Below are 23,991 nucleotides of genomic sequence, written 5' to 3'. Positions count from 1 at the left end.
TTCGGACGACAGTAATTCGATTCATGTCAACCAAAATACCCTTGTAATACATACATTCACTTTTTGATCTCATAAAAAACTTTATTAAACGTTATAATCTTCTTATAGGACGCGAGCCTTCCATCATGTCGAGTACAAAGGCATTTTTGTCGCGGAGCGTCATACTCGTCGCCATTTTGGCTTACCTCTTGCGTCCCATCAATCGTCCATCTTTTACCGTAATTGAACCTCTTAATCCACAAGACCCCATCAACCTACCGTCTGGTACTTCTCGCCGCGTCCTTGTCGCAGGAGGCGGCCTGGCAGGGTTATCGGCCGCCTTGGAATTGGCTGAACGCGGGTTTCAGGTTTCTGTATGGGAAGCCTCCCCTGTATTAGGTGGCAGATTGGCCACGCGAACGGTGCAACTTTGCAATCAGACCTTTGCAATAGAGCATGGTTTCCACGCCTGGTTCGCAAATTATCACGTTTTCGCCGACATTCGAAAACGATTGGGCATTGACCATTATTTTCGACCGTGGGGTGCCGTCCAATTTATCTTTAAAGACCCTCGGTACAAACCAGAAGCTCTGGAAAGTCAAGGGCCATACCCATGGAATCTAATCTCCATCGTCCTCCGTTCCCCCAATCTCCGCTTCATCGACGCCATCCTTTCCACCCGCCATGTCGTGGATTTGCTCTGGTTCGACCACAAAACTGTCTGGGGCAAGTACGACGAGCAATCTTTTTCGGAATGGGCTCGGGCCATGGGGATTGCCCGGGTATTCTACGACGTGCTGTACGCGCCCACGCTATCCGTGACGGTCAACGAGCGGCAAAACATCAGTGCTGCGGAAATGCTGAGCATGAACCACATATATTTCCTCAGCCATCCCAGGGCGGACCGTCGCGAGGTGACCCGGGTTGATTACGAAACGGCGATTATCCAGCCGTGGGAAATGCGGTTGCAGGCGTTGGGGGTGAAGATCGAGCGAGGGAAGAGGGTGGGAAGACTCAATTTCACCGAGACAGGGGTCCATGTTGTCGAGGAAGAGGAAGAGGGGGAGGAAGGGGTAGCTGGGAGCGACTTTGATCATGTCGTGCTCGCCACGAATCTGCAAGGGGTCAAGTCGATCCTGGATGCTTCCTCCGTCTCCCCCCCTTCCTCCCTCTCGTCCCCCTCCCCTCCTTCCACCGCGTCGTCCTTCTCGTACGTGACGAGCACGGCCGCCCTCGCCCAGCTCCGTCATCAAACTTCCTTTTTAGAAATTGCTCCCCCTTACAAGGTGTTCCGCGCCTATTTCGACCGACAGCTCCGGGGACCGTACAACCAAGAGATCGTGCTGGAGACCCCAGACTCCTCCCCCATCAACCTGATCGCCCAGTATCACCTCCTGGAGGAGGAGTCGGCCGAATGGGCCCGCCGAACGGGGGGCAGCGTCATCGAGTTCCATTTGTATACGTGGGAGGGGGGGTACGACGGGGGGAAGGGGGACAAATTCGCAGCAGGAGAGGAAGTGCGTGTCCTCTGGGAGTTCCTTCGGCCCACCGTGTGCGGGCATCTGCTTCCCGAAATGTGTGCGCAAAACTTCACGTTGGTGGATGGGTATGTGGCCCATTACGAGGATTTCCCGTCCTTCAAAAAGGGCTTGCACAAATACCGCCCCCGAAGCCAGACGCCCCACCAACTGGGCCTGACTCGCTTGAGCCTCGCAGGGGACTGGCTCTCCACCAGTTTCCCCTCCGCGCTGATGGAACGGGCGGTGGCAACGGGGCGGGAGGCGGCCAACGTGGTGTTGCAAGAGGAGGGGATCCGCCAGGCGGCACTGCCCGTCACGACTTCTCACGGGCCAGGACTGCGGGTGCTGGCTTCGTAGGGAGGGAGGGAGAGAGGGAGGGAGGGAGAGAGGGAGGGAGGGAGAGAGGGAGGGAGGGAGAGAGGGAGGGCGTGCTGGCACTTGGCGGTGCTGCACTTTTGGGGAGATGGTAAATAGACATGCACGAGGTTTTTAGGCGAAGAGTGAGCTTCGACTTTCAAGGAAGGGAACAGGAGCGAGTTGAAGCTCGCATTAAGTGCTAGGATAAGCCCTTGGTCCTAGAGGTGATGGAAAAGAGTGTTAGGGTAAGGGGTGGAAAAGGGTTGAAAAGGAGACCACCGTCCATGTATTTAATAGAAAGCAAGAAGGAAAGCGGCGAGCGGGTCAATGGATCGGTCATGCACGCAGATCTCTCCAACGCACCGGGAACCAAGATAAGGGGAAGGGTAAGGCCAGTCCCCTTCATGTCCAAACATGGAGCCTCCAACCCTCCTTTGCGCCAAGGCGGGGGTCTCAAGACAGCGTTTTCTTTGTGTTTGCAGTCCAGTTCCCCTGCTATCAGCGCTCTTTACATGGGCACCGTAGGGTTCCGTCCCGGGGTAGGCCAAAGGAGGCTTTCCTCATCAATTCTACGAAGCACTTCGACGCGTCACGCCAGGATATGGCCATTCATTCAGTCTACTTTTCCTTCCTTCAAACCCACAAAGCCTTGCCCCTCGCCGACATTCGCCTGCCCCTCGCCTTTCCATCTTGGATATACCCCCGGGGAACCCCATCTTCTTCGTCGCTCATTCATAGCCCACCACTTGGATACCCACCGTCCTCTCCCTCTCCCCGTCCAGCTCCACCATCATCACCGATTGCCAACGGCCAATTTTCAACTTCCCCCCGCTCACGGGCACCACCAAAGTGTTTCCCAACAGCATGGACAACAAATGCGCGTGGCAATTTTGAGGTTCCTGGGCCCGCCACTCTTCCACGCTCTCCCACTCCCCTCCTGCTGCCACCCTCCGTTTGTCCTCCTCGGAAGCCGGGCGCAAATGGATGTCGTTGTGGAGGTACGGGTACTGGGGAGGGGCCAACTTCAAAAGAAATTGGCGAATATCATCCATCAGACGGCTTTCACATTCGTTGATCGTCACGGCCGTGGTAGTGTGACGGCTGACGATATGGACCCATCCTTCCACCACCCCGGACTCCCGCACCGCCTGTCGAAGCTGCGGCGTGATGTCGTGCAGGGAGATGCCTGAAGGAGAGGACGAGAGCGAGGAAGGAGGGGAGGTACCATGGAGTGATGAATGCCTGGCAAGATGGTACGATTATCAATGTCACCAGACGACAGTCCCGTCATGCTTTTCGTCGAACGCTTTCATGGCATGTCTTACCGCTCTTGGTCGGAAGGCTTATTTCCAGGTAACTAGTCACGGATGGTCCAGTGTGTTTCTTCGTGTGCTGGGCGCCAAAGCTTACCTTCTCCCCCGTGCCCGTCGTGTCAACCACGTCCGGATCGGGGAGAGAGGCACGATGCACCTCCAGGGCTGGCGAAGGGGGATGGTATTGATCTGGGGGGGGGATGTATGGGTTGCAAAGGGACATAAGGGGAGGGCAAATTTTCAAAAAGTTGAATGCGCGACAGTATCGTAGCGAGGAAAGGGGAGTCATATGATAACAGGGCAGGTCAAATTGCTAACATGGAGAAAAGAACCGCAGGAGGTGGAGGATGGGGGCTTGCTTGCCCAATTTTTGGTGTGGCATCTCTAGCAGTACCTGATGGTACCGAGGAAATGGAGCTATGCGTGTCATGAATGAGCTGGAGGGCAGCTTGTAGATGACCGTGGGCAAGCAGAGTCGTTGTGATTGTCGTAGGAAGACGAGGTAGAGGTGATAGGGGCTGCTTGAACGACTTTGTTGAGGTAATGAAGGCAAACGTTGAAACACCCACGTATGCAAAAAGCAACAGAGTTATAAAAGGAAGGGTAGTACTCCTGAGCGCCATTTCAATCTGTAGCGTGCTAATACGGTATGAATGTCGTCTTAGGGGGTCAAAGTGGTCAACAATAATCAAGGATTATCCGCAATTGGATGCTGAGGAGAGATCATCACTCGCCGTGGGCGGGCAAACGTTCTTGGAACAACTTCAACACGCAATTCCCCGAGGGAAAAAAAAACACATAGAAGGTCCTCGCATCCACACATGCGCCTTTCCATGCGATATATTCAACTTCGACGCTATGAAATATTCGTCTTGTCCGACGGAGGTATCATTTTTCCGTTTGTACCACGGCGTAGACTTTCTTCAAAAGCACTTTTATGTCACCCCCGAGGTGTTTGTGGCAACGTTTACTCCGTCCATATGACAAACGGTTTAATGTACCGTATCAAACTGACAATTTTTTAATTTGCTATACGTTCTATGGGGAAAAGAGGACGGAAAAGCGTGCTAACTTGAACGCATCTGATGATGTGTTTCCCATAGGGCTTCACTGCGTCGACTCGTCACTGGTCGAAGAGAAGCACAATTGCTCTAGAAATCGGACGATTACCGCATCGATTAAGACAGCAGACCTGATACCATGCTCCTTGATGAGTAAATCAGTTGCAAGGTGATTTCGGCCGCTTTTTGGAACCGTCTAGGCTGCTGCCAATGGCGTTCCATTCTTAAGCTCCAATGCAGAGGATGTATTCAGGTCAAAGTCCCTTATTCACGTCACGCTTATCTACTCTGCTTAATAATTGTTACCTCGCCAGAGCAAGATCCACCTTTCGTACAATTGTTGGGCTCGACCGTTTAAGGACGTATTTGAAGCCCTCCAAGATTTCATTTTTACATCAATCACCCCATACCTTATCTGGGGGACTGCTAATTGATCATGAATAAATCATATCCCCTATTTTTTGCCATAATCTTTTATCCAAGTTGAAATACGCTGAGTGGGGAATTGTGAAATTCTTTAGAAGTCCCAATGTTATCGAAATCGGTGGTTCTGCTATGAAAGCATCGGTATGGAAAATAAAGTACAAAGTGAAAAAGGTACACAACACATGACGGGCTTAAGACGGGTAATTAAAATATCTTTGAATCCTTTTGAATTTCACGCTTATTTCAGTAACTCGGCCACGTGTTCGCCATTTAAGGGCGCGGAAGTGGCGGCAAAAATATAAACTCAAGACAAGACTCTGAGCTGTCATGTTCGGTTGATCAAACTTTGAGGGCTTCATTCTGGGGCAAAATTGTTTCTGTCAGATTTGGCTTCAGGTGGCCTATTGTGGCTTCCGCGCGCAGCTTAGAGTGTTGACAGACTCTTGAAAACCAGATAAATGAGTACAGCATCGCAGAGAACCCGCAGACACGGACATCGATGCTATAAAATATGTACACAATTATTTTGACTTATGTTGTTTTGCTTGATATGGTCGAATCTTCTAAAGCGAATGCGCCGAGGTGGTACATTTTCTCATGAAAGTTTTGATGCTCGTGTCTGATCAAACCGGGGTGAGTGAAAATTTTATCTAGTCCGAATAATGCTGTCCCTAGCTGTTAATTATTGTTCCAAACCATATTTTTAACACTACTCGACCTAAAAAATCTGACAAGATTGGCGGAAATGACAAAGAAGACGATGTTCTTTGGAGCAACCTCTACGGTTTCCTCATTCAAAAATTCAACTTTCAACGGGCGAGAGTACAGGCAGTTGGGACCGTTAGCTGGCACCTGCTTTATTCTCTGTCTTTTTCTATATAGGCCCTTTTATTTTCAAATATAACACTTTAAATACAACAAAATAAATGTTAAAATCCATTTTATTCTTTTTTTCCCTCCCAATTTTTCTTCAAATACTGCGCACACATACAGGCGACCTAATCCACCAGACAAGTCAGGCTCCCCACGTGTCGTCCTGCGAGCAGCATCGAGGTTGCTGACATGTCAACGAAGTCTGCTTCAACGACCCCTGGAATGAAAATCACTAAAGTTGAAAACACGATGCCTGCACCCACTGCCGCTGCTACGCTGAACGGCGAAAATGATGTTTCCACCCCGAGCAAATCCACCAAAGTTTGTGAGCTTCATAAGGATGTCAGTATTTGGCGCGCTGAGCTTCTGACTCAAACTTTTATTGGATGTTGGCGTTGTGCTATGGATCAGGTAAACTTTAGACCTGTTCGGTTGCATGCGGCGAAAGTGAAAAGTTTCATGAAAATGTGCTTGATTGGAGGCACTGGAAAATACCCAGTGAAGCGACTGCATTGATCTTGTACAGGCACAGGAAAGTACTGACTTACTATTATCTCTTCGTATTTCAAGTGAAATTTTTGTTTAGAAGGTCATATGCAAATTGCTATCTTCTTCAAATCCTCTCATTAGTCACTTTTCCTTCTTGTACGGTTAGGCCTGGGAATCACCTCCCGACACACGTCAAAGTACTCAACAAGCACTTTCATATGTTCTGGCCCTTATAAAAGGGAAAAAAGAGCGTGAAGCCTGCATTAACGAGGTTCTTGGTATACTTTTTGAAGAGGGAGAGAGGGACAAGTTAGAGCGCGAAAGCCTACGCAAACGAATGGAGGCTTTACAATCGGAGAGTCGAGAGAGCGAAACAAAATGGAAAGCTGCCTCAAGCCGGGTAAAGGAAATCGAAAAAGATGAAGAGAAGCTGACTAAACAGCTGGATAAGATGTTGACACGCATTGATGCCTTAGAAGCGGAAAAAGAGGAGGTACGAATTATCTCAAGGAGGCAAGGAGGGTAAAAGGCGACGCTATTTTTTATTTTTTAGTTTCAGCGGGGAATGCCTCTTTCACATAGTTTTTTTCCCCACGACATTTACAATAGATTCAAAAGGGGACAACGGTCCTTGAAGAAATGCTACAGCAAGGAGAAAAAGAGCGCATGGCCCTTCGGGATGACGCAGCGGACTCCGAGAAGCGTGCCGAAGAGTTGAGGTGTCAGCTAGCGGCTGTTCAAGAGCAATGTACGTAGGAAATAAGAGAAACCACAGAATTGAAAAGAAGTGTAGCGAGCTCGCTGCTGGAGGGAAGAATCAAAATAAGCACAGTCCACTCTAAAACTTGTACCTCGCCGTCCGCAACATGATTTGGCTCGAAACAAATGCATGAAGAGGAAGAGGTTCAATAGGAGCAGAGTAAGGACAGGAGGACTATGGATGACCCCTTGCTATTTGTTTCTCTAGCACTCGACTCATGTTCTCTCTCGACGATTTTCCCACCCAGCACGCCTTGCTACTTCGCGCCTGGAAGAGGAGCTGGCAGCGGCCTTAGCGAGGAACAACAAGAACCGGGAACAATTGTCATCGCCCGTGCCGTCATCTTCGCTGCATCTCTCACCTACTGGCCTTCCCCAGTCGCAAGTTCAGTTCCAGCAAGCGGAGCCGTCGAAGAATCCATATGTTTCGACATGGATATCTGCAGCGGATCAGCATAAACTAGAAACACAAAGATTCTCTGCTTGGCAACCCTCTGTGCCTTCTGCAACGGCAGGAGCTGTGACACTGGATAACAAACCCCTCCCTTCCTCCAACAATTTCCAATCGTTATCACATCAACCACAACGTCCCCAAGAAGACCAACGGCTGAAGGAACCAGACGATCCCTTTGACGTAGCGCCCCCGACAACGCTTGCTCCTGGGTTGTCGATCCACCGCGCCGACGGAACCGTGTCCAACACGAAGGAGAAAGGGGAGGGCACCGTTGTCGACTCGACACCGACCATCACTGACAAAACTTCGGACCAAGATCTGGGAGAGGACGGCGGTAAAGGTAATGAAAATGAAAACACCCGCCTCGAGAAGGAAAAGAATCCGATTGGCGCACTTTTCGGCAAGTTGACCAGCAAAAACCCCGTGGAAGTCGGCACAGCACGCTTTTCAGGTCGCTCGCTCGCCCGGGGTCCAGGGGAGGACAAGTCGAGCTCCAATATAAAACCTCAAACTAAAGTTCAGGGTCCTACGTCCTCCTCCTTACCTTCATCCCAAGCGTCAAACCAGTCTCCACCCCGGCCGAAAATCAGCGTAATCGCCCACATGGACGGTCAAGAGGTGAGGATTCGTAATGCTGTACGTATCTGACGTAGATTCCGTCCACTCACACTGATACGAAATCCACGTCCGCCCCTGATATTAACAGCGCGTAGCTTTCACCATGTATCAGGACGATCGATTTCAGAAAGTCATGGAGCGTTACTTACAAGTGAAGGACATTCAGGCTCCTGTAGACGAGGTGCGATTCGTAGTCGATGCAAATCACCATACCTTAGGGCCCGAACTCACCCCCATGGACTTTGACCTGAAAGAGGGCGCTACCATCAGTGTGCGTGTACCCGCCGAATACGTGCATGTCAAAGAACTGACCTCATTGAGCGGAATGGAGGAAGGGAAGGAGGGAGGGAAGGAGGAAAGGGGAATGGACGAGGCGGAAGCTTACATGTAATGTTGGAACTTCAGATACCATAGAATAGATAGCTGGGGGGGATTTCAAACAGCAAGATTAAAACATGGAAATAAAAGCATTCATATAGGAGTTTCTCTGTCTTGCGTTGGCATAAATGAACGTAAGTGGAAAAGAAGACCCGACCCGTACCACGGACGGGAAGAGAACTTCCTATGTCTGCGATGAAATTGACGGGAGTTTCGAAAAGGGTTGTGATATAAAGCCTTGTTATATATATTGAAATAATGTTGACGCAAGCGTAAGATTTCGTATACAAAATATGGTCATTTGTAGGGCTAGGACAGTAACGGACAAAACTACCAGTACCTTGGTATCACGGAAATGCTGAGCACAAGAAAGAAAGGAGGAAAGTAATGCACCCAAGAAACACAAATGCCATGTCTAGTACGATTCCATGGTCCTTACGATAGATTACACACAAAATGAGACTGTCGTCAATATGAAGTTCATTATTAACATGTTGAGTTCATTATGAACGACAATTGCGACAAGGACGGTCTCTACGGATCTACCCATATTCGTGTGAATGCGGAGGAAGGAGATCGAACTGTGAAAAGAACACCAAAATTGAAAAGACTGAAGAAGATTGCTACCACTTGCATGATCAAAACACAGCTACTTCATTTCCATCTTCTGGTCCGCATTTCTTCAACGCCCGCCGCGCCAAACTCATCGCACCAAGAAAAAGAAACCAATTCATGAGGTGTGTCATGCAGCCATGTACCTTATAAAAGTGTGAAAATTTTAAAGTCTAGCCTCCATCGTTGAGCTAGCAGGGGGATATGCGTGGCTAAGTGTTGCGTAGCAGCTCCGCCTTCGACTAGTGTTTGCTATTTGCTATTTTTGCGATTAACTCTGGGTCACCTGCCTTTTCTGGGGGGCAAACAAGGTACTTGCAATTCAAGCTCAAATTACTTCAGACAATTCAAGGCCGAATGAGAGGGAAAAATAATAAGACGTGCAAGTGTTGAACAACAAAATCGACCCAAAAAAGGCTGGATCCCAAGGCAGGAGGTTAAATTGCCAGGGTTGTACAACTGAACGTGGGGAGGGGGTTGCCTCCTAGCTTTGACGAATTCTCCGAGACACAGCCAGCTGTATACTTGTTTGCAACTGACATCATTTCTACGTACAGACTCCACCGTGGTTCTTGCCGTCTGGTCGCTGGCGTCCTCTTGCTAGCTACGAATAGGCTTTTCTTGCCGAAGTACTATCCACAACACCCTCATGGCGGTAAGTATCTCGCTTCGTCGAAGTGCATTTTTCCATTTTAGTAGAGCGTTCATGTGCATGCCAAAATATTCATAATGAAGATAAAGCCTCTGTTGTCTATAATTGTCCGCTATATGCTTTGTCACAGTGTTGCTATCATTTTTGGGCTCCTTGTCCCTTTTCAAACCTCCCCCTGATCCGACGTCAATATGTCAGCATGCTAATTTTCTAATACGACACATTGCTGCTTCCAATCATCACTTATAGACGAAAAAGCTTTGGGGTGGCCGCTTCTCTGGCAAGGTTGATCCTATCATGGAGAAATTTAACAATTCACTTGTGTTCGACCGCCGCATGTGGGCTGTGGACCTGGCTGGCTCTATGGCGTACGCTAAAGTACGCATCTTTCACGTGTTGCTCTCGTTTCAATCTTTCAATGAATCACACTCGTATGAGATCGTATTCTGGGTCGTTTGGATCGGCCTTTCCTGCGCATCATCTTTCGCATCCTAACTGGCTCTCCTCCTTGATAACTGAGGTGTCTGTGTCGGTCTCCTGTCAACTCTCGCACCATCGCTTAATTCATTCGACGTCCCACCCTTTCTTTTTCGGCAGGCAATTTGCCTGGCCGGCATCATATCCGAAGCGGAACGGGATGAGCTCTTGAGCGGGTTGTTAAAGGTCAAAGCAGAATGGGCGGCAGACACGTTCGTAGTAAAAGACGGAGACGAAGACATCCACACAGCAAACGAGCGCCGGCTGACAGAAATAATCGGCCCAACGGGAGGGAAGCTGCACACAGGTAAGGCGGAATGAAATTGGGGTGAGAGGGGGGGAAAGGAAGGAGGGAACCAGGGAAGGGAAAACAAAAAAGGAGGAAAGGGAGAAGAGGGAATGTAGAATCTCGGACAGGGTCCTCGCCTGCCTTGTTTAACAAGTGTAGTGCGGTACCAGACCCTGCGACGGGTTTCAGCCATGGTTCCCTAGAGACATGACCACTTCCTCGCCCTCCCTTGATCTTCTCTTTCACCGATCATGCGAATGGGCGGTGGGAGCAGAAAGGCAAAGGAGGTGTGGAAGCGGGCTCCCTCAGGTTTCTGGCTGCGAAGGAATCGCCATGCGGTCAAAGAAGTATAGGGGCCCTATATGCTAGAAGACACATTTCCCTTGCATTTCATTCCCCTCCTTCCCTCTCTCCCAGTGCACCCCTCGAATCATCTAATATTGCCCGATTACATGCTCGTCCCAATCCGTAATTTCCCGCTTCCTCCCTCCCTTCCTCCCTCCAGGACGCAGCCGCAATGACCAGGTCGCCACAGACGTGCGCCTCTACCTCCGGGAGGAGACCCGGCGTCTCCGATCCCTCCTCGTCGAGCTCCTCCACACCATGACCAGCCTTGCCCGGGAGCACCTTCCCCTCCTGATGGCCGGCTTCACTCACCTGCAGCCCGCCCAACCCATCCGCTTCTCCCATTGGGTCATGTCGCACGCGGCTGCCTTGCTCAGGGACTTGCAACGTCTGGTGGACCAGGAGCAACGGATCAACGTCTTGCCCTTGGGAAGCGGGGCTTTGGCGGGGCATGCCTTTGGGATCGACCGGGAATTCTTACGCCAAGAGCTGGGCTTTGCAGGCGTGTCGTTGAACAGCTTGGACGCCGTCTGCGACAGGGATTTCATCGCCGAGTTCCTCTCGTGGGCTGCCCTGACCACGGTTCATCTCTCCCAGGTGGCGGAGGACCTGATCATCTACAATTACACAAAGCAAGTAAGTGCTTCTCCCCCCCGCCCTGTCTCCCCCCTCCCGCGCGTTTTGCGGTCAAGGAAAATCCCCGACTCACGCGGGCACGGCTGCTCCTTCTCTGCCGCAGGTGGGTCTCTCAGACGCCTACTCCACAGGATCCTCCCTCATGCCGCAGAAGAAAAATCCCGACGCCTTGGAGCTCCTCCGTGGGAAGGCCGGCCGGGCCCTCGGCGCTGCCACGGGCTTTTTGGCGACATTGAAAGGCCTTCCCCGCTCCTACAACAAGGATTTGCAGGAGGATAAAGAGCCCCTCTTCGACACCATCGATACCATGGTGGCCGTGCTGCAGATCACGACAGGTGAGGGGAAGATTATCTGAGGATTAGCCCTCTGGTCCTCCCTTGTTCCCGCCCTCCGTTACATGTCCATTCAGAAGTGAGCTCTACGGCCGCCCTGCTGCCGATGGCTTCGTCTCTGCCCTCGGACGTACCATTTTCCCATCGTTTCGTGACTTTCTCCTCTGCTCTCCTTCACGTCAATCTGGAACTTGAAAAATAGGGGTTTTTGCCACGCTGACACCGAACAAGGAGGCCCTGGCCGCCCAGGTAGGAGGAAACGGGAAGGACGTCAGGTGATGAATCGGAAAAACCAATCGAGGAAAACCGAGGAGAAAAGTAGGATGATCGAGGAAAGGTCCGGTCGCAGGGGGAAGGGAAAGGGAGAAAAAGAGCGCCGAAGGAAGGCGCACGCATAAAGGGACAAATATTTGACGGCAGTTCGACTACAAGCGCTCACGATATTCTAAATCACGACCAAATTGCGCATTAAAGTACCGCTCAAGTGGATTCTCTTCCCGGTCCTCTCTCATTTTCCTGCCCCTTCTCCATCTCCCTGCTCCCTTCCCTCAGCTGGTCCCCGAGATGCTCGCCACGGACCTTGCCGAATACCTGGTTCGTAAGGGTGTGCCTTTTCGAGAGACCCACCACATCTCCGGGGCTGCCGTTAAACTGGCAGAGGAGCGGGGGGTACCTCTCTCGTCCCTGACTGCCGGCGATTTGCAAGCGCTCCATCCGTGCTTTGGGGAAGATGTCGCGGAAGAGGTTTGGTCGTATGAGAAGAGCGTGGAACGGAAGAACGCGCCGGGGGGGACGGCTATGGCCTCGGTGCGGGCACAGATCGACGCGGTGGAAAGTTACGTGACAGCGTTGTGAGGCATAGTGTGGTGGGAGGGGAGATTGAAGGGAGAGACTAGCTGGAGAGAAAGGGTCGGGAGGGGAGCAGTGGAGTGCGAAGTATGCTGCTAATCACTGGATTTAGATGCGTTGCATCTCATGGGCAAAATTAACACATAAAGCAAAATACTGCCTCCCACGCCACACCGCACTGTCACCGTTTTTTCCAATTTCCTTCATTTCCACTTGAGCCTCCTGCTCTGCAGGCGAGCGCATGGTACCAACTACTCAATTGCCCACAGGCGGATCATCACGGATCAGAACAAAGACATTGCCACGCCCCCCCCTATTGAGATATGTCAGAACAAGGATGAATATCAGTAGACATGTGAGGGTTGACACCAGAGGGCTCGGTACACCCAGCTAGGCAATCGGGGCAATCCGAGTCCCGTCTCTCGTCCAGGCACACACGCATGAGGTACAAAGTCAGCCTCCTTTAGCGCTCTACGTGTACGGTCGACGCGCCAAGACTGCCGCGAAACATTGGTGGACAGGGAGCTTCGGAATCATCGGACAAAACGTCAAAAGCAAAGGACACAACAGGATGAGGAACGGAGAAGGGGACGGTAAAAAATGAAGCCTGACCTGGAAATGCGCATGTCCTTATCCAGGTACGTGGTGTCCAGGTAATTTTCGCTCTGAAATTTGAAATTCAACGGTCCCAGGAAGAGCCGTTGGAAAAAGACATTCACGCGTTGACTGCTAACGGGCTCGATGGTGGCATCGATGGCCTCTTCGATGGCGGGAAGGAAGGGAATCGGGCGTATCTGTTCCTCGTTCCTGTCGTTGTCCCCCAAAATAACGAAACGAGAAAACCGACAGGGACGTGATTTTTGGTCAGTCCCAAACCAAGCTCGCGCCAAAAGCCCTGCCTCCCCCCCTTCCCCTTCACAAGTGAACGCGAGCTGACCGCCAAACCGATCCCCGGTACTTTTCTTCCCTTCCCCCCTCTATCGCACCCCTACCTGGCTGTGCCTCGGGCCAGGTTAATGTATTGATAGATCGGGCCCACGGGACGGAAGACTGCGGGGCGGGTTTTGCCTAGGATGGACTCGCTGGTGGTAAAGACCAGGCGCCAGCGGGCGGTGATGAGGGCCGAGGAAGTGGGACTGATGGGGAGGGAAGGAAAGGAAGGAAGGAGGGCAGGGAGGAGACAGAGCAGGTGCCAATTGATTTGCGATGGATGTGTATGTAATGATGAAATATGTGTTCGGAGGGATAATGCTCGGAAAGAGGGAATGCAGAGCCAGGACTCCCGTCTCTGGGTATCATCTCAAAACCAAAGAAAGTTAACGAGCTAAGGTCTGGTGATTAGAAGGAAAGAAGACTCGACAGATGCGTAGCGACGATGAGATAGGAAGGAGGAGGAAACGTCACGGGGAAACGGGGAACTGAGTCCGGGGAGGGATAAGGGGAAACCCCGCGTGGACCCCACTGGGCACAGGATGGTCTGAAGGCGAAGGGAGAGGAGGACGTACGATTTCGTAGGGTTCTTCTTCTCGAGGCTTTTGATAAGCGCCAGGATCGATTCTTGTTGCTCCTGACTTGCTTCCAGGCCCCGGGAGACTTCTTCGGCTTTCCGGAGCAGCTCGGTTTTGATCTGTGCAGATTGAAGTGTACGTGCATGGCAATGGTGGGCTGAAATGATTTTCTCAACAGAATGGCTTATGCGCTTAGAATATTGATAGCATCGTGGCTTTGATCCCAATAAACTTTAATACAACCTGCAACGTAACATTATCCGTGCGCCTTTCAGCTTCCTTTCACTGACTAGAACTCCATCTCCTCCCCGGCCAATTCAATCTAAAAGGACACTTCAAAACAGACACACACTCACCTTTGACACAGGACCTCCTGCTTTAACCGCGGTGCCGGCGGATGATCGTGTCGTGAAGAAATTAAAGCCGTGGGTCACCACAGGAGTGAGCAGCAGGAAGATCAATAGGAGGACAAGGAGGAATAATTGACGGCGGGCGACTAAAACTGACATCGTTCGTTCAGTACCGGCCGTACTTACTTAAATTTCTTATGCACGTTGTGTATGGATATGAGCTGTGGTTATGATAATGTGTACACGTTGAGGCATCAGGCAACATGCAATTTCCATGTCCGAATGCGGTACGGATTTATTGCACGTTCAACTCATCGGACAAACGTAACCCTCCGACAAGAAAGTCTGTAATATTATAGATAGATAAGTACATCTATCGGTGTACCGCTTTCTACCAAAACTCGTCGAGCACCTGTGTGACAGAGACTTTACCAGAAACATGACTTCGGCGCATACGTGGCGTCACATTTCTACTGCTGAGCAAGCATTGGGACCTTCTTGGCGTACATTTTGGGCAAGTTATGCGAGTAAGAAAAGGAGAAGCGCACGGTATCCTACGCCACCGATGCATTAACATTTTGAAGCCTTGTAGACTGCACTGAGTGTTTACCGAAATGTACATACCGCTCTCCTCCAATAACCTCCTCACCCTTAAAGCGTTCTATCCTTTAAACTTTTATTGTTCACAACACACTGAGGGAATTTTTACATCGACAGGTATCCCAACTTTCCTTGTTCTCGTGCAGCTCATTAGTGATTTGCGTAACTTTTTCCTGAATGAATGGGGCTACAGCTGCGCCATTACATCCCTCCCGTTCACTTGCCGCCTTGGAAGCAGAGGCAGAATCGCTTCACAAACTAGCTCAACGTCTGAACAAAGAAGGACATTATGGAGAAGCTAAGGCAACATATAACAAAATGTACGCCTTAGAGGACGAAGCCTTGCGGCTGGCGGCCGCCACTGCCGTGGCACAGACGGACGAAGGAGATGGGGGGAAGGCTGGTGTGTACCAGACGGCAAAGAAAGAGGGCAATATTGACAGGGTTTCTGATAAAGGGCGCCGTGCTATGGACGATGTGTCCATGACCGTGCAATCATTTCCAAAATGGAGCGGCCCCAGGCGGGAAGGCGAGGAGATGTGTCAAGCGCAAGCGAAGGGCTTGCAATCCGATGTGGTTGCCATGTCATCTCCAAACAACGGCCAACGTAAGCACGACGAGGTAGACAAAATCCACAAGAAAGGAAAAGAAGATGCCATGGTCGAGCGGGCCTTGGGTGCGGTCCTGGGGAGCGTCCTGGGGGACGCAGCTGCCATGGGCATCCACTGGATCTACGACCCGGCGACCTTGTCAATCTTGTTGGAAAAAAGGCGCAGCGGACACAGCGTAACCACGACAACAGCCACGGGTACAGACGAGGCGCTGAAACATCGCGGCTGTGGGATTCTTCATCCTGCCGCGGCTCTCTCTCTTCCCCTCCCAGACACCAATGCGTCGTTACATCAAGCTACGGACCAAGAGGTGGGGCCCGATGTCCGTGGCACATGCACCCGCGACGAAAAGGACCTTCACATCGGCTTGGAATTTTATCAACCACCGCAATCTCCTTTCTTCTCCTATCCCCACGGGCACCCCTCTCCTTACGGCGAACAGACACTCCTTCTTCTCCACAGCCTGTGTGTGCACCGGGGCTTCCATCCCTACCTGTACGCCCAGGAATACGCGGTGCAGTACGGAGAAGGTTGGCAAGGATACCGAGATGCTTCCACAAAAGGATTTTTAAGGCGTTGGTACGCGGAGGGAGGAAAGGAAGGAGGCAGACAAGGAGGAAGGGTCGGTCGTTGGGGCGTCAAAGATTGCCAAGCCAACTGTTTCACCCGACTCCCGCCGTTGGTCTTGGCATTTGGGGAATGTCTGGATCACGACGACACGGAGTCGCGCAAGTTGGAAATGGGAGGGGCTCGTCGAGACGGGCAGAGTGGGAAGGAAGGGGCAGGGGAGGGTGGGAAGGAGGAAAGGGGGGTCTTACATGAAGCAGTGGAGTCGGCGACGCGGACAACACAGGACGACGACCGGGCCGTCATGTGGGCGATAGTTGCGGCAATCATCTTGAGAAAGATTGTGTACGACAGTCAATCGATAAAGGACGCGATAAGCGGTGCCATCGCGGAGATTCGGGCGGGCGAGAAGAAGGCAAAGGAAGGGGTAGGAGGAGACGCACAGGTGTTGATGAATGTGGTGGCGCAGGCTTTGGAGAAAGTCATGAGCTTAGCCCTGAAGGAGAAGTCGAGTGTGCGGGATGCAGTGGAGATCCTGGGGAAGAACTGCCACCTCCCAACCAGCCTCCAGACGGCCCTTTTCATCGCCGTATCCCATGCCTCCTCTGAGACGTACGGAGAAGCCCATCAATATGAAGAGGAGGATCCACCTCGTCTCACGTCCGAGCGGGGTCAAGAGGGATCAAAGGCATCGGGTTCAGGAGCACCATCGTCAGCACTGCCAGTGCAAGGATCCACACCGTCCAATATGGCCACGCCAACAGTGACGAAAGCAGCAACCCGTCGCGGGGCCCAAGGGCTTGTTCAGTGGAAACAGCAAGCCTTCAAACGAGCCATTCGAGCCGCCCTGCAGGAAGGAGGCTGTTCGGCCTCGCGAGCCGGGTGGGTAGGGGCATGTCTGGGGGGTTGGTTGGGCAGGGAGTGCCTGCCGCCGGACTGGGTAAAGGAGGTAGTGGGCTTTGGGAAGATCCAGATGGAGGCTGAAGAGGTGATAAAGCAGAGGCAAGGGGACGCTGTATTGTTGGACTTGCAAGGCCCTCAACAAATTGTATGAGTGAAATATCTTGAGCAAGTTGAAAATAAAAATTGGCGTAGGAAGGAGAAAATACGAAAGGACACTGGAGGATATTGACGATGACGGACATTTTTTTTTAGCAAAGGTCAGTCGGAGGGATGAAGCAAAGTCAAGCATGCGATGTGATTGTACACAAGTTGGAAAGAAACGACAGATATTGAAATGTGGTGATAAATACCTGCCTATTCGTAGACATGAGTGACGGGTCGACAGCAATAGAGGACAGCGGACGTGACCAGGGTTGCGCCTAAGTACCTGCTTTGGCCCCCGCAAAAACGCAGAGTCACTCCTCGAAGCCCACTTTCCGCACCCTTTGGTATCTCCTTCGTCATTGTTTTATTTCTTTTCACTGTACAAGTCGCATTGTGAACGTTCCGTCATCCGTCGGCTACCCCAACTTTGCGATTAAGTCGTCGATAGAACGCTGCAAACCTGGCATCATGCAATTCGCTTGCACTTGCCTCAGTCTTAACACATCTTTCAAACGAAATGCCGCCTCTGCTGCCTTTTGCCACAAACGCACCTCGACATAGAGATCGAAGCGATCCTCATGCGAGGCTACGCGATCAATGTAGGTCTCCACCACCCCCGAGGGCTGCTTGTGCTTGATACAGGCCTGCGCAAAAGGCTTATAGCCCACGGGGGATTTCTTCTCGCTGGCGAACGCTTTCAAATTTTCGAACTGGCCAGAAGCTGCCAAAGCGTTGATTTTCACGTGCCAGAACCGTTTATCTGGAACTTTGAATTTCTTGGCGACACGTGCAGCTTCGGCGAGGAGCATGGAGGGAGGGAGGGAGGGGGAAAGGGAGGAAGGGAGGGCATCTGAGGCGAGGACGATGAGGTTGTAGATGGTCTCCGACACGGAGAGACCGACGAAAACGTTCTCATTTTTCCCCAGCCGACGCTCCAGGGCTGCCTGAACTTCCAAAAGGTCGGCTTGTTCTTCGGTGACGCGGTGGAAGAAGGAGGGCGACGTCGTGTTGGGAGCGACCGTTGCTGCGACGGAGGGCATAGCCAGGGAGGGCATGAAGCTGCTGGTGCCGGCGGGGGATGACGCGGTGGAAGAGATGGAAGAGAGCGGCTGCTTACCCTGGTGACCAAACAGACGGGCAGCTTCCCTCAGAAGCTCGATGCGCCGAGGGTGGCTGCGGGAAAGAGAGGAGAGGAAGTGGTGAGAACACAGCGAAAGGCTTCCGTAGGCGACGTTTCGACCATGTGTCCAGAGAAAGCACTGAATCCGGGATAAGCGAAACCCAAACAGTGAGTCTCTGCGCAGGCAGAGAGCTCATACTTTCTCCGCTGCCAAGGCCCTCCCCCGCCCCTGCTCCTCCCTCCCCTCACCTGTCTTGGGCATACGCCTGAAAGGCAACGAGGGTACCTGCCTCCATGAGATCTCCGCGTGCCAGGGAGACATTGAACCATGGCGTCCGACTTTCTTTCGTCAGGCGACTCCGGTAGTATACCCGGAGGAGCCGTAAGGAGGATGGGTGGGAGGCTAGAAGGGCCAGAAAGGCCTCTTGAGAGGCTTTGTGGGCTTCCAAGAAGAACAGTGCTCGGTAAGCAACGTCGAGGTTGTTACTTCGAAGGGCCTTTCCCAAGGCCAGCTTGAATTCACCCATTTCCAGGAGCAGATCCACCTGGGAGGAGGCGGAGGAGTCGTAATCGAGGAGGAGGGTGGCCAAGCCCCGGCGTCGGACTTGGTCGGCCGTCCGAGCGATCGGTGCATAGGAAAGGGCGGGAGGAAAGGAGGGATCCTTGGCGAAGGCTGCCTGGAATCGACGTCGGATTTGATCGCAAAGCTCGCGGTCCGACAAGTGCACCGCCTGGGGGGAAAGGATTAAGGCACAGGCCCAACGCACCAACACCGTCTCCTTCTCTGGACCCAAGCGCAAATACTCGCAGACTTTCCAGGCGAGAAAGTACAGGCGGCGTAGAAGCAGGCGGTTCAACAGGGCCGCCCACCCACCCTCCCTTCCTCCCTGTGCCAGCTGCCAAGCCGTGGTGGGAATGCCCACGGCCGGACGTCGCAAGTGATTCAGCACCCGTAGCTTCCTACACACGCCCACGAATTCATCGGCTTTGTTCCTCCCCATGTCACCGTCCCCGGCATCGATCGAGGATGACGGCTGCCATTGTTTCTGTTCTTCCTCGTCCTCAAACCCTTTCCCGTACGCCGCAGCCTGCAGATACCTCTTCTGTTTCCCCACGTCCCAGGCGCCAAGGGCAGCGCGCAGGCAGGCGTGGATGGCTCCCTGCAAAGGACTTTTGTTCCCTCCACCCCCGCTGCTGCTGGACAAGGAAGGCGAGGAGAAGTGCGATGGAGAAGAGGGCATCCCTGATGTGATCGCGCCTCCCCCCTTTGCGGGGCCGGTACCCCCCGGGGTGGGGGGCGACGCCAAAATGGCGCGAATGTTTTCGTCGGCGGTGGGGTCACCCTGTTGAAAGGCTTCGGCAGCGTCGTAGAGCATGGCGGCAGGTTCGGTGGAACCAATGCGGTGGATGGCCTCCGTGGCCGTGGGGACCCGTTGGAGGATTTCACAGCCGCCGCTCTCGGTCCACAATCGGCAACTGTCTACCTCTTGGACCACGACCATGGCCTCGCCCGCGTAGGGAAAATGGTAAAAATCGCCGTAAGGACCGACCAAGCCCAGCCCCATGCCCCTCCAATACATGGCCAGCGCGTCTTTTCCACACCACCCCATTGCCTCCGGGACCTGGCTGGTCCCCGCATCGAACGGACCCAAGACTTTGCTGTAATTCCCTGTGGCATAGACCGTGAGCAGCCCTTCCGCAAAGCAGGCGAGAAAACGGGAGTCGGGCGAGGCGCGCATTTTCACCACAGGCCCCGGTAAGGAGGCTTGTAAGGCAGGCAACTCGCAGAGCCCGCTCTGACCGTCCACCATGACCAAGGCATTGTCCGACGTCCCCAAAAGGATCTGCAACGCACCCGTCCTAGAGCCCCCCTGTCCTCCCACACCCTCTCCTCCAACGGGGAGCGTCAGCACGGCCATGCTCGTGGGCGACCTCCGTCCTGAGAGGAGCGTGACGGAAAGCCGATATAAACGGGAGTCCGGGTCGGAGATGGAGCCGTCGTACACATGCAATGTGAAGTCGTCCGACAGGGCCACGTAGCCGCAAGCCCACACCTGTGCTTCAATCACACGCCGGGGCGATCCTTCCACGAAGAGTTGTGTTGCACACTTGCGTCCTTTCTCATTCGGTGCGTTCCGAATCGAATTCTCCAGGGCCTCTGCGTCCATGCTCTCCCCAAGCACAGTGTACCAATGCACGTGGCCAGCTTCCGAGATGACGACCAAAGCCTCGCTTTCCGTCCATCCCATACACACGACTTTGGACCCTAGATCCCAAGGCGCCTGCCCCAATAGCAACCCTGCTGACGAGTAAATCCGAAGGTAAGAAGAAGGCCTTTCCGAACCGAGAACAACCCCATTTTTGGCGTCACGCATCACAGCGAAGGGACCGCCATGCGCCGCCCCAACGACAATGTGCTCGTCCAAGTTGAGGCTTTCCAAGCATGGCAATGGTGCTGGGTAACAGGTCCATTTTCGGAATGGAACGTCCCCGAGCAAATGCCAGCCTTCCTCTTCCTCCTCGTCATTCTCCGCCCCTAGCCCGTGCAAGGACGACGGCGCACCCATGCTCCACCTGAAATGAAAGGAGAAGGTGGAAGGGAAAGACAACATAACTTAGATCGGCGGGGTCAGGAATGATTTCATTGAAGAGGGAGCATATACAGTAGTAGGGGGAAGGGAAAGGGCGAGGGGAGACAGAGGCGAGGCCGAGCTCATTGTGAGACGAGGCTCGACCTGGAGAAGCATTTCACGAAAGAGGTTGGTCATGAAATATTCTTACGAGCACGGGCATGAAAGGCACGTTTTTCCCGCTCCATTTTCGATGATCATACGTCTAGGACACTGGAGACTCGGAAAAAGCGAGGAGAGGGGCCTAAGGGCGATAAGAAATGATCAACGCCTGTGTTTTCAGGCATTGCCCGGTGCAACAAACTTTTCGAACCCGCATCGCGTACACTTCCCTACATCGACAGGGGACCATCTGCTAGACGTTGGACTCCGAAGTGTTGAGTTCTTCGTGATAGTGTCGTCTACCAGTGGCACAGGAGCCTGTCACTGAGCGTGGGAGGGACCTTCATAAGTAAGCCATTTACACGCCACATCGGTCTATTGCCTGTAGAAGACCATAACTACGGTGCGTCAGGCTGTGGAATGTGAGGGTATGAAAATAATCCCTGCGTATTAGCTTTTTCAATTGGATGGCAACGACGCAAGAGGCGTGGATCTTCGTGCGGGACGTTGCATTCAGGGGTGGGAGAAATAGAGGAAGAGATTGTGGAATGTCATGCGCCTTCACCTTGTTTTGGACTGTGCTACGCTCGCAACAGAAATGCATGGATGGAGATTCCGAAGGTAGAGTGCTCTCCAAATTTCCTGCACAGATCCCTCACGAGTTGCCCTTCCGTTTCCTTAGATGCCGTTCCGTGTCAACTTTCCCTCTTTTTTTATGGCCCTGATCCGTGCGCCGACCCAAGCCACGCCCTATCAAGCCGTGTTCCGCGTCTCGCCTTCCATGAACAAGCCAGAAATACGGGAATATCTGACCAAAATCTACGGTTTGAACGTCCGCAAGGTGATGACTGCCAACATGGCCGGACGGCGCAAAAGGTGAGGATGCCTGTGTCTGTCGGCGCCTTCCATGCGACCCCGACGCACTGACCCCCGTCGTGTCCGAAAGGGTACCTGTGTGTACTCTTGGAGGCTGAAACGTTTCAATTGTAGTTTTTTGTTGTATCGATGCAAGGAATGAGCTGTGGTTGGACCGGACCTGTTTTACGGAGAAGTACACCGTCAAACGGGCTGATGCTGCCATTGGCAAGACAAGGCCCTTTCTAGTTCGTTTTTCATGCGTGCCTTTGCTCTTTCCCACCCCTGTCCTCTCCGCGTCGACGGGTCTGACTCCATATGTGCTCTCCCCCCCTCTGTCCCTTCTCTTCGTGTTTCTCAGGATCATGGGCTCCCGGCGGATACTCCGATACAAACGCCCGGACTTTAAAAAAGCCTACGTGACCCTAGGAGAAGCGCCACCACGGGCTGGGGAGGCCTGAGCATTGGAAAGAGGGACGGGAAGACAGGCGAAGGGCTGGGAAAGAGAGGGAGCAGGGGGAAAAAGAGACGTAAGAAAGAAAGAAACACCTCGAATAGAACTTCTTGGAAATGGTAAACAGGCTCGGTAGCATTTGCGTCGTTGCTGCTTGGGTGTATGGAGCGCCGGCTGATTATTGTTCGTTGAACGGACAGCTTTCCTGCGTGCCAGAGGCGGCCTTACCCTAACCCTTAGCAAGACCGATAGCACCTTGCGATGGTGCTGGTGGCGATATCTCTCAACGCTTCTTTGCCTACGGGCCCCTACATTTGAATTCAAATTCAAATTGTCGGTCGGTCTTTGATAACTTTTGACTCTGTGAGCGGGCATCCACGTGTCTCACATTCCGTTGCGGTACCCGTCACCCTCCCTTCTTCTTGACGTGCGCCCTCGCACACATCGACGCATCCCTACCCTGCACAGCGCCCTATCGTGTCCTCTTATTCCGTGCGTGCTTCACCAGACATTAGCATGACAACTTCCCAGGAAAGAAAGCACACAGGAGGGAAGGAGGGAGGGAGGGAGGGCGGACGAGGGGGAGAGGAAGGGAGCAGGACACGGAGATTGAGGAGAACGAGGAGGAGGTGAGAAGCGGGAAGGAATTACAGGAAAGAAGAAGAACGCAGCGAGAGGGATGGGCCCGTCCTAGGAACCTCAGGAAGTTCCTGCGCATGGCGCTCGGCAGCCTTTCCTCGGGGGGACGTGTTCCCTCCAACATTCTTTTTGCCCCTCCCCGCGCTTTCGCCCGCCTCAGGCCAAGGTTGCCGGGGGCCTTCCCCACTGCCGACCAACCGCTTTCTTCGTCACAGCCTGTCCGTCTCCTCCCACGCCTCCCTCTACTTCTCCTCCTCCTTCTTCCCCTCTTTCCTTCCCTCCTCCCTTTCCTCCTTCCTCCCTGGCCGTCCGGGAAAGGGTCACGTACAGGCCCGGCACCGCACTCACAACATACCCGGAGCTTGCCCGCCCGCCCTCCTCCTCTCCCTCCCTTCCTTCTCCCAACCAGACAGCGCGTGGCACGGGCACGACGGGGAAGAAGGACGACGTGGAGAGGGGAGGGATGTGCAAGGAGGGTGGCACCGAGGACGGGAGGGAGGCCAAAAAAGTCTGTGGCCACGCAGGCACCTTCCCTCCTTCTTTCGCGCAAAAACCCGCCAGAAATTTCTTGAGTACCGACTTGGCGGCGCTACCGCTGCTGGGGTCTGATGCCGGGGAGGGAGGCTGGCAGGAAGGAGGAGACCTGGATTGGACGACAGTCAGGAAGGGAGGGGGGAGGGGAGGAAGGGCAAGGGCAGAGCGCGGAGGAAGAGGAGGGGGAGGAGGAGGGGGAGGAGGAGGGGGAGGAAGGGGGGCAGGGCGGGAGGCCGGAGGGTTTTCCCTCCCTGCTTCTCTTAAGGCGGACACTTTTCCCAGGGGGAGGGCTTCATCTTCTTCTTCCTCCTCCTCCCCTTCCACGAGAAGGAGGCTCCGCAGGCCTTTCCCTGCGGCGGGTGCCGCGGGAGGTAGGGAAGAGGTCGCCTCGCTTTCCCTCCCTCCCTCTCCCCCTCCCTCCTTCCCGCCCTTGGCCCCTTTCCCCCGGGGGATCCGCCGGCTTCGATCGTTTCCGAGGGTCCGATGGCGCGCTCTTAATGGCCGTGACGTTCGGAGGGGGGGAGGAGCAGGAAGCGAAGGAGGAGGGGGTGGAGG

The 23,991-nt window shown here is 53.3% G+C and overlaps 2 protein-coding genes across 2 annotated transcripts; one reads left to right on the top strand and one right to left on the bottom strand.

Annotated features, from left to right (window-relative positions):
- Positions 1-104: 104 nt before the first annotated feature.
- On the top strand, positions 105-1,153 carry CRTU (isorenieratene synthase; the record flags this gene model as incomplete). Its single annotated transcript, XM_005855019.1, has 1 exon — positions 105-1,153. A coding segment is annotated over one exon (1,049 nt), but the record flags the coding sequence as incomplete, so codon positions are not given.
- Positions 1,154-2,797: 1,644 nt separating this feature from the next.
- NGA_2056300 (uncharacterized protein) lies at positions 2,798-3,059 on the bottom strand (the record flags this gene model as incomplete). The annotated part of the gene is made up of 1 exon (XM_005855020.1): positions 2,798-3,059. A coding segment is annotated over one exon (262 nt), but the record flags the coding sequence as incomplete, so codon positions are not given.
- Positions 3,060-23,991: the final 20,932 nt, after the last annotated feature.

Source organism: Nannochloropsis gaditana (assembly GCF_000240725.1).
Source record: "Nannochloropsis gaditana CCMP526 unplaced genomic scaffold scaffold316, whole genome shotgun sequence".
NCBI lineage: Eukaryota > Eustigmatophyceae > Eustigmatales > Monodopsidaceae > Microchloropsis > Microchloropsis gaditana.
Note: the sequence above shows the minus strand (reverse complement) of the source record. Positions and strands in the feature narration are given on the sequence as shown.